The sequence below is a fragment of the Oncorhynchus mykiss genome, chromosome Y, assembly GCF_013265735.2.
Source record: "Oncorhynchus mykiss isolate Arlee chromosome Y, USDA_OmykA_1.1, whole genome shotgun sequence".
NCBI lineage: Eukaryota > Metazoa > Chordata > Actinopteri > Salmoniformes > Salmonidae > Oncorhynchus > Oncorhynchus mykiss.
The window spans coordinates 42900717-42915815 of NC_048593.1; the positions used below are offsets into that span (position 1 = coordinate 42900717).

Below are 15099 nucleotides of genomic sequence, written 5' to 3' on the forward strand. Positions count from 1 at the left end.
GGTAAACTCCCTCTTTACCTCTGTAGTCTGGTCTCCTTCACCACCAGCAGGTAAACTCCCTCTGCAGTCTGGTCTCCTTCACCACCAGCAGGTAAACTCCCTCTGTAGTCTGGTCTCCTTCACCACCAGCAGGTAAACTCCCTCTGTAGTCTGGACTCCTTCACCACCAGCAGGTAAACTCCCTCTTTACCTCTGTAGTCTGGTCTCCTTCACCACCAGCAGGTAAACTCCCTCTTTACCTCTGTAGTCTGGTCTCCTTCACCACCAGCAGGTAAACTCCCTCTATAGTCTGGTCTCCTTCACCACCAGCAGGTAAACTCCCTCTTTACCTCTGCAGTCTGGTCTCCTTCACCACCAGCAGGTAAACTCCCTCTGTAGTCTGGTCTCCTTCACCACCAGCAGGTAAACTCCCTCTTTACCTCTGTAGTCTGGTCTCCTTCACCATCAGCAGGTAAACTCCCTCTGTAGTCTGGTCTCCTTCACCACCAGCAGGTAAACTCCCTCTTTACCTCTGTAGTCTGGTCTCCTTCACCACCAGCAGGTAAACTCCTTCTGTAGTCTGGTCTCCTTCACCACCAGTAGGTAAACTCCCTCTTTACCTCTGTAGTCTGGTCTCCTTCACCACCAGCAGGTAAACTCCCTCTGTAGTCTTGTCCCCTTCACAACCAGCAGGTAAACTCCCTCTGTAGTCTGGTCCCCTTCACCACCAGCAGGTAAACTCCCTCTTTACCTCTGTAGTCTGGTCTCCTTCACCACCAGCAGGTAAACTCCCTCTGTAGTCTGGTCTCCTTCACCACCAGCAGGTAAACTCCCTCTTTACCTCTGTAGTCTGGTCTCCTTCACCACCAGCAGGTAAACTCCCTCTGTAGTCTGGTCTCCTTCACCACCAGTAGGTAAACTCCCTCTTTACCTCTGTAGTCTGGTCTCCTTCACCACCAGCAGGTAAACTCCCTCTGTAGTCTGGTCTCCTTCACCACCAGCAGGTAAACTCCCTCTGTAGTCTGGTCTCCTTCACCACCAGCAGGTAAACTCCCTCTGTAGTCTGGTCTCCTTCACCACCAGTAGGTAAACTCCCTCTTTACCTCTGTAGTCTGGTCTCCTTCACAACCAGCAGGTAAACTCCCTCTGTAGTCTGGTCCCCTTCACCACCAGCAGGTAAACTCCCTCTTTACCTCTGTAGTCTGGTCTCCTTCACCACCAGCAGGTAAACTCCCTCTGTAGTCTGGTCTCCTTCACAACCAGCAGGTAAACTCCCTCTGTAGTCTGGTCCCTTTCACCACCAGCAGGTAAACTCCCTCTTTACCTCTGTAGTCTGGTCTCCTTCACCACCAGCAGGTAAATTATATATATATACATATATATATATATATATATATCTTCAAAACATTTCCAAAACATACATTTGACACAATTCAGATGAAATGAACACATTGTAATGCCTAGAAAATAAGGTACATTGTAATAATTCAAAAATTCAAATGAGGCATTGGTTAAATCCATATACAATACTGCCACCGTGTGGCCAAATACAATAACTACCCCCCAAAATCCCGTCTGTGGGCCACATATAAATGAATGTACAATACCGCCACCGTGTGGCCAAATGTTACAACTACAACTACCCCTCAAATCCCGTTCTGCTTTCGCTCCATACCGTTCTGCAAACTAGAGAGCGGACATGTTAGCCCTGTCATAACGGGGATACACGGGTAGTTGGACTCTTAGTGCAGGGATTTTCTGCTAGGGAAATCATGGACGCCGTAAACGCTTTTAACCATGAGGTGAGTTGTCCCATAGACCGTCGTGAGAGAGTGTGTTTAGTCCCGTTAAAAATAGGGGACCCGTCGTGTGTCTCTCGCTGTTATGGAGAAGAGGCCTGTTATGGAGGCCTTGCCTTAACCAACTACCTATCTGTGTATCTTACTAACAGCTCTAATCCAGGATTATTATTATTGAAATACTTTATCGTTAAAAGATGATCTTCCTTGATTTATAACTTGATAGGTTTTGATTAATTTACTGTAGTTTATCACGCAGTATTGAACACGGCTCGGTTGACCAGGTAAGCTAAACGTTAGCTTGTTACAACGAGCTATCGACATCAACACGATAGTTAATTATACAACAAAAAAGCAAGCATGTTAACTTGAGCAAATAACAAGATTTCTGTTCAGTTTGAACAAAAATAACAGCTACTGTCAAAAAAAGGTTTGTGTTAAAACCATAAAAAAAAACATAACTAAGCGAGTTAATAGCTAAAAACGTTACGACGGGAATATAAGTTCCCCCCCGTTGTAGGTTAGCATCATTAAGGTGTTCAGGTTAGGATACTTTTTTTAATGTTAAAATTAGGGGTTAAAATGGTTAAGGTGACTAGTTAAAATATGTCCTAACATGTTATAAATATTTTTTTTTTTAAAGAATGCACTTCCAATCGTAACTGCACTCCTAGTTTACCAACAAAAACCATTGATTTGGTTATTAAGCTAAGTGAGCCAAATTGGTTAACACAGGAAACACTGAAGAGCGGTTAGCTAGTTGTACTAACGCATCTAATAAGAGATCCTAACGTTACTTCCAATGATATATTTCATGAATAATACCCGACGCGGGTGTGGTATTATGGCCTATATACCACAGGCTGTTTCTGATGAACAACGCGGAGTGCTTTGGATACAGAGTCCTTAACCTGTGAAATATATTGGTCATATAATTTACACCATAAACCCACCGCGGTGCCTTATATTGCTCTGGTGAGCTGGTTACTAACGTAATAAAGAGTAAAAAAAAAAAAAAATACATGTTTTTTTTTTGGTCATACCACTGGTGTATGGTCTGATATGCCGCGTCTTTCAGCCAATCAGCATGCAGGACTCTTACCACCCAGTTTATAAAGCTACAGTATATGTGTTCCCATAGATGACTGACAGGGGGCGCTGTTGTGAAGGCACCGTCCACCATTAGGATAGTCAAAAGGTACAGCCTCCGTAGGAATGAATTGGGAATCGTGGGGACTGCAATATAAGAACTCTATAAAATAAATACATGTTTAGTGAGAAATGATTGACTTCTATTCAAGTTCAAACAATACTATATGTTGTTTAAAAAAATAATAATGTATGTATTAGTGTCTGTACTGAAGAAGAACAAAACATGTATCTTCCAAATCCTGTAGCAGTTGAAATGCATCACAATATTGATTCTTTTTTAATTAACTAGGCAAGTCAGTTAAGAATAAATTACTATTTACAATGACAGCCTACTCCGGCCAAACCCGGACGACGCTGGACCAATTGTGCTCCGTCCTATGGGACTCCCAATCACGGCCGGATGTGATACAGCCTGGATTACTAGAATGTAAAGCTGGACAAATTCATGCATCATCCCATAATATTGTTTTCAATATTGCCAATCAATTTAAGATCAATTTTATGGAAAAGTTATTTCCCAATGAAGTCAGTAAAAATACATGGCAATGTCATGGTGATCTAATGCTGAAAGCCCCGTATCATACTAAATATACAAGTAGATTTACCAAATCTACACAGAGAAAAGCCCCAAAACAAATAGCCTCTGTATCACGCTGAACCTGTATTATTTGACAGGTAGCGGGCAAGACCGCGCAATCTTCCCTGGAGAAACCAAATCTAACAGGTTCTCAAACAGGCACATATAAGCGCAGGTACATCATTGTCTCGTATTCATCATACTGACTCCACAAAGTTTGGTGCACAAGCCACATAGTTTACTTCTATGGGTACTGATACGCGCACGCTCCTATTACGTACAACCAGAATGACAGAGACACACAGAACTCTTAACATAACCCGGGAAAAATACACAAAGGAAACGAATACCCTATGTTAGTAATCGTTGCTTGTCGCCTAGAGCTTGCAAAATAAACCGTTTATATTCTTGATCACCCCCAATTTTTTTGGGGGGGGCTGCATATTTATTATGGCTATCCTCTCTTCAATTTGACCTCTGCGCTGTACCCGACCCTATAGCTGTACAGAAAATCCGTCAGCAGTCAGTTCACTAGCTCCCCCGACCTCTGTTAATTGAAAGTTTGCTAGTCCAATCAGAGGGACGAGGTTGCGTTTCACTAGCCAATCTGTTGTGTGTATTTGTGTGTGTACAGGAGGAGTATGACAATGTTGATATACATCATTGGTTACTCCTTCTAGTCCAAGGTCCTTTGTGGTACGGTTCTAGAAAAATAAATCACTAAACTTTCATATCACATTAAAATAATTTCACAAATGCAAAATACACACTTATGTACAGTGTTTTAACAGGTTAACACAGTACTTTTCAGTAAAAACATGTTTACTGCGTCTGTCTTCCTTTTATAGACAGACTCAGATATCTAATTAGCACAGATTGTCCACTCTGTCTTCCGTTTATAGACAGACTCAGATATCTAATTAGCACAGATTGTCCACTCTGTCTTCCGTTTATAGACAGACTCAGATATCTAATTAGCACAGATTGTCCACTCTGTCTTCCTTTTATAGACAGACTAAGATATCTAATTAGCACAGATTGTCCACTCTGTCTTCCGTTTATAGACAGACTCAGATATCTAATTAGCACAGATTGTCCACTGTCTTCCGTTTATAGACAGACTCAGATATCTAATTAGCACAGATTGTCCACTCTGTCTTCCGTTTATAGACAGACTCAGATATCTAATTAGCACAGATTGTCCACTCTGTCTTCTGTTTAAAGACAGACTCAGATATCTAATTAGCACAGATTGTCCACTCTGTCTTCTGTTTATAGACAGACTCAGATAGCTAATTAACACAGATTGTCCACTCTGTCTTCTGTTTATAGACAGACTCAGATAGCTAATTAACACAGATTGTCCACTCTGTCTTCTGTTTATAGACAGACTCAGATAGCTAATTAACACAGATTGTCCACTCTGTCTTCTGTTTATAGACAGACTCAGATAGCTAATTAACACAGATTGTCCACTCTGTCTTCTGTTTATAGACAGACTCAGATAGCTAATTAACACAGATTGTCCACTCTGTCTTCTGTTTATAGACAGACTCAGATATCTAATTAGCACAGATTGTCCACTCTGTCTTCTGTTTATAGACAGACTCAGATAGCTAATTAACACAGATTGTCCACTCTATAAAAGGTGTGTAGTAATTTCACCTTTTTGTTTAAAAAAAATAATTTCTTGCTGACTTTAAAGATGCATTCCTTATATTTCCAAAACTTCCTCAAGCGATGCGTGTTAAAAGCCAAATGCAGTCAAAAAAATGTGATTTTTTTTTTTCCTCCTGTGTTTTTATAAAGATTTCCACACCGTGAGTTTGAAATAATACTGTGAAATTGTGAAAATGATAATAATGCCCTTTTAGTGTAACAGCTGTTTTGAAAAGACTTCCTGACATTTCAGCCTGTTTTGTTGGGATGGAGTTTTGGCCCGCCATTGTGACATCACCAGGCGGTTAATTGGTTAATAGACGAATAGAGTTCCAAACCCTTTCTACCAATAACGTCTGGTTTTCTTACTTGAGAAATTGCTTTTTGCAAAGAAGCAATAATGCATTCATAAAGTATTTAGGCCCCTTCACTATTTCCACATTGTTAAAATACATAGATATTACTGCACTGTTGGAGCTAGAAACACAAGCATTTATCTAGATATTACTGTACTGTTGGAGCTAGAAACACAAGCATTAGATATTACTGCACTGTTGGAGCTAGAAACACAAGCATTTATCTAGATATTACTGCACTGTTGGAGCTAGAAACACAAGCATTAGATATTACTGTACTGTTGGAGCTAGAAACACAAGCATTAGATATTACTGTACTGTTGGAGCTAGAAACACAAGCATTTATCTAGATATTACTACACTGTTGGAGCTAGAAACAAGCATTTATCTAGATATTACTACACTGTTGGAGCTAGAAACAAGCATTTATCTAGATATTACTGCACTGTTGGAGCTAGAAACACAAGCATTTATCTAGATATTACTGCACTGTTGGAGCTAGAAACACAAGCATTAGATATTACTGCACTGTTGGAGCTAGAAACACAAGCATTTATCTAGATATTACTGCACTGTTGGAGCTAGAAACACAAGCATTAGATATTACTGTACTGTTGGAGCTAGAAACACAAGCATTAGATATTACTGTACTGTTGGAGCTAGAAACACAAGCATTAGGTATTACTGCACCTTTTGGAGCTAGAAACACAAGCATTTCGCTTCCCCTGCGATAACCTCTGCCAATTATGTGTACGTGACTAATGAGATTAGTTTTTTATTTGAGGAGTACCTACCATAGGAGTCACCTCGAAGCGTACCGTTGACTGTGTACAGACCTACTGTGCTGCAGGAGTTGTGACCTGTTGTTGTTGTTGGTCATCTCTCTCTCCCTCTTTCGTCTCTCCTCTTTCTCACTCTTTCTCTCTCCCCCAGCTGTTCTCCTTGATGGACATGAAGCCCCCAATATCTCGAGCCAAGATGATATCCATCACTAAGTCAGCCATCAAAGCTATGAAGGTAAGTTGTGTGTGGAATGAGAGTATAAATCGATGCTTTGCGGAGGGAGAGAAGTCGTGCTCTCGACAGGGACAGCTGGTTGTGTGTGTGTGTGTGTGTGTGTGTGTGTGTGTGTGTGAGAGATAAAACCACTGAACCAGCTCCGCCTGCTATGTTCAGTGTCGGACCGTAAGTCTAAGACAACACCATGTGTGTCTGTTTACAAGTCCTAAGAGCCAGACTCAGATTAAAGGGTTACTGTTGAGATTCGGACAACTTAACCATTTTCCCCCCGATACAATTCTAACTGGCGTTAATTAAGGTAAATCCATTTTGTTTTAAACAAAACATTCCATACCTGCTTTCCCACGGAAGAAGTGGTCAGAAAGGGATGTTTTCAGACCTGAAGGCCAAAACGTTCAGGAGATAAAAGGTGGCATCGTATAGTGTTAGCTTTCTGCTGTGCTAGTTATCTCAGTCAGTCTCTGAATTAATAAGGAGACAGGCATCGTATAGTGTTAGCTTTCTGCTGTGCTAGTTATCTCAGTCAGTCTCTGAATTAATAAGGAGACAGGCATCGTATAGTGTTAGCTTTCTGCTGTGCTAGTTATCTCAGTCAGTCTCTGAATTAATAAGGAGACAGGCATCGTATAGTGTTAGCTTTCTGCTGTGCTAGTTATCTCAGTTAGTGTCTGAATTAATAAGGAGACAGGCATCGTATAGTGTTAGCTTTCTGCTGTGCTAGTTATCTCAGTCAGTGTCTGAATTAATAAGGAGACAGGCATCGTATAGTGTTAGCTTTCTGCTGTGCTAGTTATCTCAGTGTCTGAATTAATAAGGAGACAGGCATCGTATAGTGTTAGCTTTCTGCTGTGCTAGTTATCTCAGTGTCTGAATTAATAAGGAGACAGGCATCGTATAATGTTAGCTTTCTGCTGTGCTAGTTATCTCAGTGTCTGAATTAATAAGGAGACAGGCATCGTATAGTGTTAGCTTTCTGCTGTGCTAGTTATCTCAGTCAGTGTCTGAATTAATAAGGAGACAGGCATCGTATAGTGTTAGCTTTCTGCTGTGCTAGTTATCTCAGTGTCTGAATTAATAAGGAGACAGGCATCGTATAGTGTTAGCTTTCTGCTGTGCTAGTTATCTCAGTGTCTGAATTAATAAGGAGACAGGCATCGTATAGTGTTAGCTTTCTGCTGTGCTAGTTATCTCAGTGTCTGAATTAATAAGGAGACAGGCATCGTATAATGTTAGCTTTCTGCTGTGCTAGTTATCTCAGTGTCTGAATTAATAAGGAGACAGGCATCGTATAGTGTTAGCTTTCTGCTGTGCTAGTTATCTCAGTGTCTGAATTAATAAGGAGACAGGCATCGTATAATGTTAGCTTTCTGCTGTGCTAGTTATCTCAGTGTCTGAATTAATAAGGAGACAGGCATCGTATAGTGTTAGCTTTCTGCTGTGCTAGTTATCTCAGTCAGTGTCTGAATTAATAAGGAGACAGGCATCGTATAGTGTTAGCTTTCTGCTGTGCTAGTTATCTCAGTGTCTGAATTAATAAGGAGACAGGCATCGTATAGTGTTAGCTTTCTGCTGTGCTAGTTATCTCAGTGTCTGAATTAATAAGGAGACAGGCATCGTATAGTGTTAGCTTTCTGCTGTGCTAGTTATCTCAGTGTCTGAATTAATAAGGAGACAGGCATCGTATAGTGTTAGCTTTCTGCTGTGCTAGTTATCTCAGTGTCTGAATTAATAAGGAGACAGGCATCGTATAGTGTTAGCTTTCTGCTGTGCTAGTTATCTCAGTCAGTGTCTGAATTAATAAGGAGACAGGCATCGTATAGTGTTAGCTTTCTGCTGTGCTAGTTATCTCAGTGTCTGAATTAATAAGGAGACAGGCATCGTATAGTGTTAGCTTTCTGCTGTGCTAGTTATCTCAGTGTCTGAATTAATAAGGAGACAGGCATCGTATAGTGTTAGCTTTCTGCTGTGCTAGTTATCTCAGTGTCTGAATTAATAAGGAGACAGGCATCGTATAGTGTTAGCTTTCTGCTGTGCTAGTTATCTCAGTGTCTGAATTAATAAGGAGACAGGCATCGTATAGTGTTAGCTTTCTGCTGTGCTAGTTATCTCAGTCAGTGTCTGAATTAATAAGGAGACAGGCATCGTATAGTGTTAGCTTTCTGCTGTGCTAGTTATCTCAGTGTCTGAATTAATAAGGAGACAGGCATCGTATAGTGTTAGCTTTCTGCTGTGCTAGTTATCTCAGTCAGTGTCTGAATTAATAAGGAGACAGGCATCGTATAGTGTTAGCTTTCTGCTGTGCTAGTTATCTCAGTTAGTGTCTGAATTAATAAGGAGACAGGCATCGTATAGTGTTAGCTTTCTGCTGTGCTAGTTATCTCAGTCAGTGTCTGAATTAATAAGGAGACAGGCATCGTATAGTGTTAGCTTTCTGCTGTGCTAGTTATCTCAGTGTCTGAATTAATAAGGAGACAGGCATCGTATAGTGTTAGCTTTCTGCTGTGCTAGTTATCTCAGTGTCTGAATTAATAAGGAGACAGGCATCGTATAGTGTTAGCTTTCTGCTGTGCTAGTTATCTCAGTCAGTGTCTGAATTAATAAGGAGACAGGCATCGTATAGTGTTAGCTTTCTGCTGTGCTAGTTATCTCAGTGTCTGAATTAATATGGAGACAGCCATCGTATAGTGTTAGCTTTCTGCTGTGTTTGAGAAGTCAAAGCGCTTTGGATAAGTTCTTGATTTCCTTGCGTTTTTATTCTCCTCTGCTCCTCTTCCCTCTTCTCCGAGCAGAGCAGGCAGGCCCGTTGCCCTAGCAACTCCACACAGACACAGTGTGTGACATGGTACCATGTCAGAGTGGTCATACCTTCCTGTCTGGTAGTAATGTGGTTACCATGGTAACATGTCAGTGTTCAAACCCTCCTGTCTTGTGTCCCGTATACAGTATTTGTTCCCTGATCCTGGTCCAGAATACACAGGGTTTCTCCCTCCCCATATTGACTGATACCTGATCCTGGTCCAGAATACACAGGGTTTCTCCCTCCCCATATTGACTGATACCTGATCCTGGTCCAGAATACCCAGGGTTTCTCCCTCCCCATATTGACTGATACCTGATCCTGGTTCAGAATACCCAGGGTTTCTCCCTCCCCATATTGACTGATACCTGATCCTGGTTCAGAATACACAGGGTTTCTCCCTCCCCATATTGACTGATCCTGGTTCAGAATACCCAGGGTTTCTCCCTCCCATATTGACTGATCCTGGTTCAGAATACCCAGGGTTTCTCCCTCCCCATATTGACTGATACCTGATTCTGGTTCAGAATATCCAGGGTTTCTCCCTCCCCATATTGACTGATACCTGATCCTGGTTCAGAATACACAGGGTTTCTCCCTCCCCATATTGACTGATCCTGGTTCAGAATACCCAGGGTTTCTCCCTCCCATATTGACTGATCCTGGTTCAGAATACCCAGGGTTTCTCCCTCCCATATTGACTGATCCTGGTTCAGAATACCCAGGGTTTCTCCCTCCCCATATTGACTGATACCTGATCCTGGTCCAGAATACCCAGGGTTTCTCCCTCCCCATATTGACTGATCCTGGTCCAGAATACCCAGGGTTTCTCCCTCCCCATATTGACTGATCCTGGTTCAGAATACACAGGGTTTCTCCCTCCCCATATTGACTGATACCTGATCCTGGTTCAGAATACACAGGGTTTCTCCCTCCCCATATTGACTGATACCTGATCCTGGTTCAGAATACCCAGGGTTTCTCCCTCCCCATATTGACTGATACCTGATCCTGGTTCAGAATACCCAGGGTTTCTCCCTCCCATATTGACTGATACCTGATCCTGGTTCAGAATACCCAGGGTTTCTCCCTCCCCATATTGACTGATACCATTAAATAATAATATACAATACAAGTAAAACGTATGTAGTTACATGTTAATGCTGCTTCACCAGGTCTCTGTCCATTCAGAGACATCAGTATCTGTCTGTCAGAGTGCCAGGTCTCTGTCCATTCAGAGACATCAGTATCTGTCTGTCAGAGTGCCAGGTCTCTGTCCATTCAGAGACATCAGTATCTGTCTGTCAGAGTGCCAGGTCTCTGTCCATTCAGAGACATCAGTATCTGTCTGTCAGAGTGCCAGGTCTCTGTCCATTCAGAGACATCAGTATCTGTCTGTCAGAGTGCCAGGTCTCTGTCCATTCAGAGACATCAGTATCTGTCTGTCAGAGTGCCAGGTCTCTGTCCATTCAGAGACATCAGTATCTGTCTGTCAGAGTGCCAGGTCCCTGTCCATTCAGAGACATCAGTATCTGTCTGTCAGAGTGCCAGGTCCCTGTCCATTCAGAGACATCAGTATCTGTCTGTCAGAGTGCCAGGTCTCTGTCCATTCAGAGACATCAGTATCTGTCTGTCAGAGTGCCAGGTCTCTGTCCATTCAGAGACATCAGTATCTGTCTGTCAGAGTGCCAGGTCCCTGTCCATTCAGAGACATCAGTATCTGTCTGTCAGAGTGCCAGGTCCCTGTCCATTCAGAGACATCAGTATCTGTCTGTCAGAGTGCCAGGTCTCTGTCCATTCAGAGACATCAGTATCTGTCTGTCAGAGTGCCAGGTCTCTGTCCATTCAGAGACATCAGTATCTGTCTGTCAGAGTGCCAGGTCTCTGTCCATTCAGAGACATCAGTATCTGTCTGTCAGAGTGCCAGGTCTCTGTCCATTCAGAGACATCAGTATCTATCTGTCAGAGTGCCAGGTCTCTGTCCATTCAGAGACATCAGTATCTGTCTGTCAGAGTGCCAGGTCTCTGTCCATTCAGAGACATCAGTATCTGTCTGTCAGAGTGCCAGGTCTCTGTCCATTCAGAGACATCAGTATCTGTCTGTCAGAGTGCCAGGTCTCTGTCCATTCAGAGACATCAGTATCTGTCTGTCAGAGTGCCAGGTCCCTGTCCATTCAGAGACATCAGTATCTGTCTGTCAGAGTGCCAGGTCTCTGTCCATTCAGAGACATCAGTATCTGTCTGTCAGAGTGCCAGGTCTCTGTCCATTCAGAGACATCAGTATCTGTCTGTCAGAGTGCCAGGTCTCTGTCCATTCAGAGACATCAGTATCTGTCTGTCAGAGTGCCAGGTCTCTGTCCATTCAGAGACATCAGTATCTATCTGTCAGAGTGCCAGGTCTCTGTCCATTCAGAGACATCAGTATCTGTCTGTCAGAGTGCCAGGTCTCTGTCCATTCAGAGACATCAGTATCTGTCTGTCAGAGTGCCAGGTCTCTGTCCATTCAGAGACATCAGTATCTGTCTGTCAGAGTGCCAGGTCTCTGTCCATTCAGAGACATCAGTATCTGTCTGTCAGAGTGCCAGGTCTCTGTCCATTCAGAGACATCAGTATCTGTCTGTCAGAGTGCCAGGTCTCTGTCCATTCAGAGACATCAGTATCTGTCTGTCAGAGTGCCAGGTCTCTGTCCATTCAGAGACATCAGTATCTGTCTGTCAGAGTGCCACGTCTCTGTCCATTCAGAGACATCAGTATCTGTCTGTCAGAGTGCCACGTCTCTGTCCATTCAGAGACATCAGTATCTGTCTGTCAGAGTGCCAGGTCTCTGTCCATTCAGAGACATCAGTATCTGTCTGTCAGAGTGCCAGGTCTCTGTCCATTCAGAGACATCAGTATCTGTCTGTCAGAGTGCCAGGTCTCTGTCCATTCAGAGACATCAGTATCTGTCTGTCAGAGTGCCAGGTCTCTGTCCATTCAGAGACATCAGTATCTGTCTGTCAGAGTGCCAGGTCTCTGTCCATTCAGAGACATCAGTATCTGTCTGTCAGAGTGCCAGGTCTCTGTCCATTCAGAGACATCAGTATCTGTCTGTCAGAGTGCCAGGTCTCTGTCCATTCAGAGACATCAGTATCTGTCTGTCAGAGTGCCAGGTCTCTGTCCATTCAGAGACATCAGTATCTGTCTGTCAGAGTGCCAGGTCTCTGTCCATTCAGAGACATCAGTATCTGTCTGTCAGAGTGCCAGGTCTCTGTCCATTCAGAGACATCAGTATCTGTCTGTCAGAGTGCCAGGTCTCTGTCCATTCAGAGACATCAGTATCTGTCTGTCAGAGTGCCAGGTCTCTGTCCATTCAGAGACATCAGTATCTGTCTGTCAGAGTGCCAGGTCTCTGTCCATTCAGAGACATCAGTATCTGTCTGTCAGAGTGCCAGGTCTCTGTCCATTCAGAGACATCAGTATCTGTCTGTCAGAGTGCCAGGTCTCTGTCCATTCAGAGACATCAGTATCTGTCTGTCAGAGTGCCAGGTCTCTGTCCATTCAGAGACATCAGTATCTGTCTGTCAGAGTGCCAGGTCTCTGTCCATTCAGAGACATCAGTATCTGTCTGTCAGTGCCAGGTCTCTGTCCATTCAGAGACATCAGTATCTGTCTGTCAGAGTGCCAGGTCTCTGTCCATTCAGAGACATCAGTATCTGTCTGTCAGAGTGCCAGGTCTCTGTCCATTCAGAGACATCAGTATCTGTCTGTCAGAGTGCCAGGTCTCTGTCCATTCAGAGACATCAGTATCTGTCTGTCAGAGTGCCAGGTCTCTGTCCATTCAGAGACATCAGTATCTGTCTGTCAGAGTGCCAGGTCTCTGTCCATTCAGAGACATCAGTATCTGTCTGTCAGAGTGCCAGGTCTCTGTCCATTCAGAGACATCAGTATCTGTCTGTCAGAGTGCCAGGTCTCTGTCCATTCAGAGACATCAGTATCTGTCTGTCAGAGTGCCAGGTCTCTGTCCATTCAGAGACATCAGTATCTGTCTGTCAGAGTGCCAGGTCTCTGTCCATTCAGAGACATCAGTATCTGTCTGTCAGAGTGCCAGGTCTCTGTCCATTCAGAGACATCAGTATCTGTCTGTCAGAGTGCCAGGTCTCTGTCCATTCAGAGACATCAGTATCTGTCTGTCAGAGTGCCAGGTCTCTGTCCATTCAGAGACATCAGTATCTGTCTGTCAGAGTGCCAGGTCTCTGTCCATTCAGAGACATCAGTATCTGTCTGTCAGAGTGCCAGGTCTCTGTCCATTCAGAGACATCAGTATCTGTCTGTCAGAGTGCCAGGTCTCTGTCCATTCAGAGACATCAGTATCTGTCTGTCAGAGTGCCAGGTCTCTCTCCATTCAGAGACATCAGTATCTGTCTGTCAGAGTGCCAGGTCTCTGTCCATTCAGAGACATCAGTATCTGTCTGTCAGAGTGCCAGGTCTCTGTCCATTCAGATACATCAGTATCTGTCTGTCAGAGTGCCAGGTCTCTGTCCATTCAGAGACATCAGTATCTGTCTGTCAGAGTGCCAGGTCTCTGTCCATTCAGAGACATCAGTATCTGTCTGTCAGAGTGCCAGGTCTCTGTCCATTCAGAGACATCAGTATCTGTCTGTCAGAGTGCCAGGTCTCTGTCCATTCAGAGACATCAGTATCTGTCTGTCAGAGTGCCAGGTCTCTGTCCATTCAGAGACATCAGTATCTGTCTGTCAGAGTGCCAGGTCTCTGTCCATTCAGAGACATCAGTATCTGTCTGTCAGAGTGCCAGGTCTCTGTCCATTCAGAGACATCAGTATCTGTCTGTCAGTGCCAGGTCTCTGTCCATTCAGAGACATCAGTATCTGTCTGTCAGAGTGCCAGGTCTCTCTCCATTCAGAGACATCAGTATCTGTCTGTCAGAGTGCCAGGTCTCTGTCCATTCAGAGACATCAGTATCTGTCTGTCAGTGCCAGGTCTCTGTCCATTCAGAGACATCAGTATCTGTCTGTCAGAGTGCCAGGTCTCTCTCCATTCAGAGACATCAGTATCTGTCTGTCAGAGTGCCAGGTCTCTGTCCATTCAGAGACATCAGTATCTGTCTGTCAGAGTGCCAGGTCTCTGTCCATTCAGAGACATCAGTATCTGTCTGTCAGAGTGCCAGGTCTCTGTCCATTCAGAGACATCAGTATCTGTCTGTCAGAGTGCCAGGTCTCTGTCCATTCAGAGACATCAGTATCTGTCTGTCAGAGTGCCAGGTCTCTGTCCATTCAGAGACATCAGTATCTGTCTGTCAGAGTGCCAGGTCTCTGTCCATTCAGAGACATCAGTATCTGTCTGTCAGAGTGCCAGGTCTCTGTCCATTCAGAGACATCAGTATCTGTCTGTCAGAGTGCCAGGTCTCTGTCCATTCAGAGACATCAGTATCTGTCTGTCAGTGCCAGGTCTCTGTCCATTCAGAGACATCAGTATCTGTCTGTCAGAGTGCCAGGTCTCTCTCCATTCAGAGACATCAGTATCTGTCTGTCAGAGTGCCAGGTCTCTGTCCATTCAGAGACATCAGTATCTGTCTGTCAGAGTGCCAGGTCTCTGTCCATTCAGAGACATCAGTATCTGTCTGTCAGAGTGCCAGGTCTCTGTCCATTCAGAGACATCAGTATCTGTCTGTCAGAGTGCCAGGTCTCTGTCCATTCAGAGACATCAGTATCTGTCTGTCAGAGTGCCAGGTCTCTGTCCATTCAGAGACATCAGTATCTGTCT

At 43.8% G+C, this 15099-nt stretch overlaps 1 protein-coding gene across 1 annotated transcript in view; it reads left to right on the top strand.

The window, feature by feature from the left end:
• The first annotated feature begins 1644 nt into the window (after positions 1-1644).
• The window catches only part of scaf4a (SR-related CTD-associated factor 4a), a 52408-nt gene continuing 38953 nt past the window's right edge, over positions 1645-15099 (top strand). Inside the window, exons 1-2 of the mRNA XM_036967728.1 lie at positions 1645-1781; positions 6456-6539. Coding sequence (XP_036823623.1) covers positions 1752-1781; positions 6456-6539 — 114 coding nt within the window. The 5' untranslated portion in view covers positions 1645-1751. The remainder of the gene's footprint in view (positions 1782-6455; positions 6540-15099) is intronic.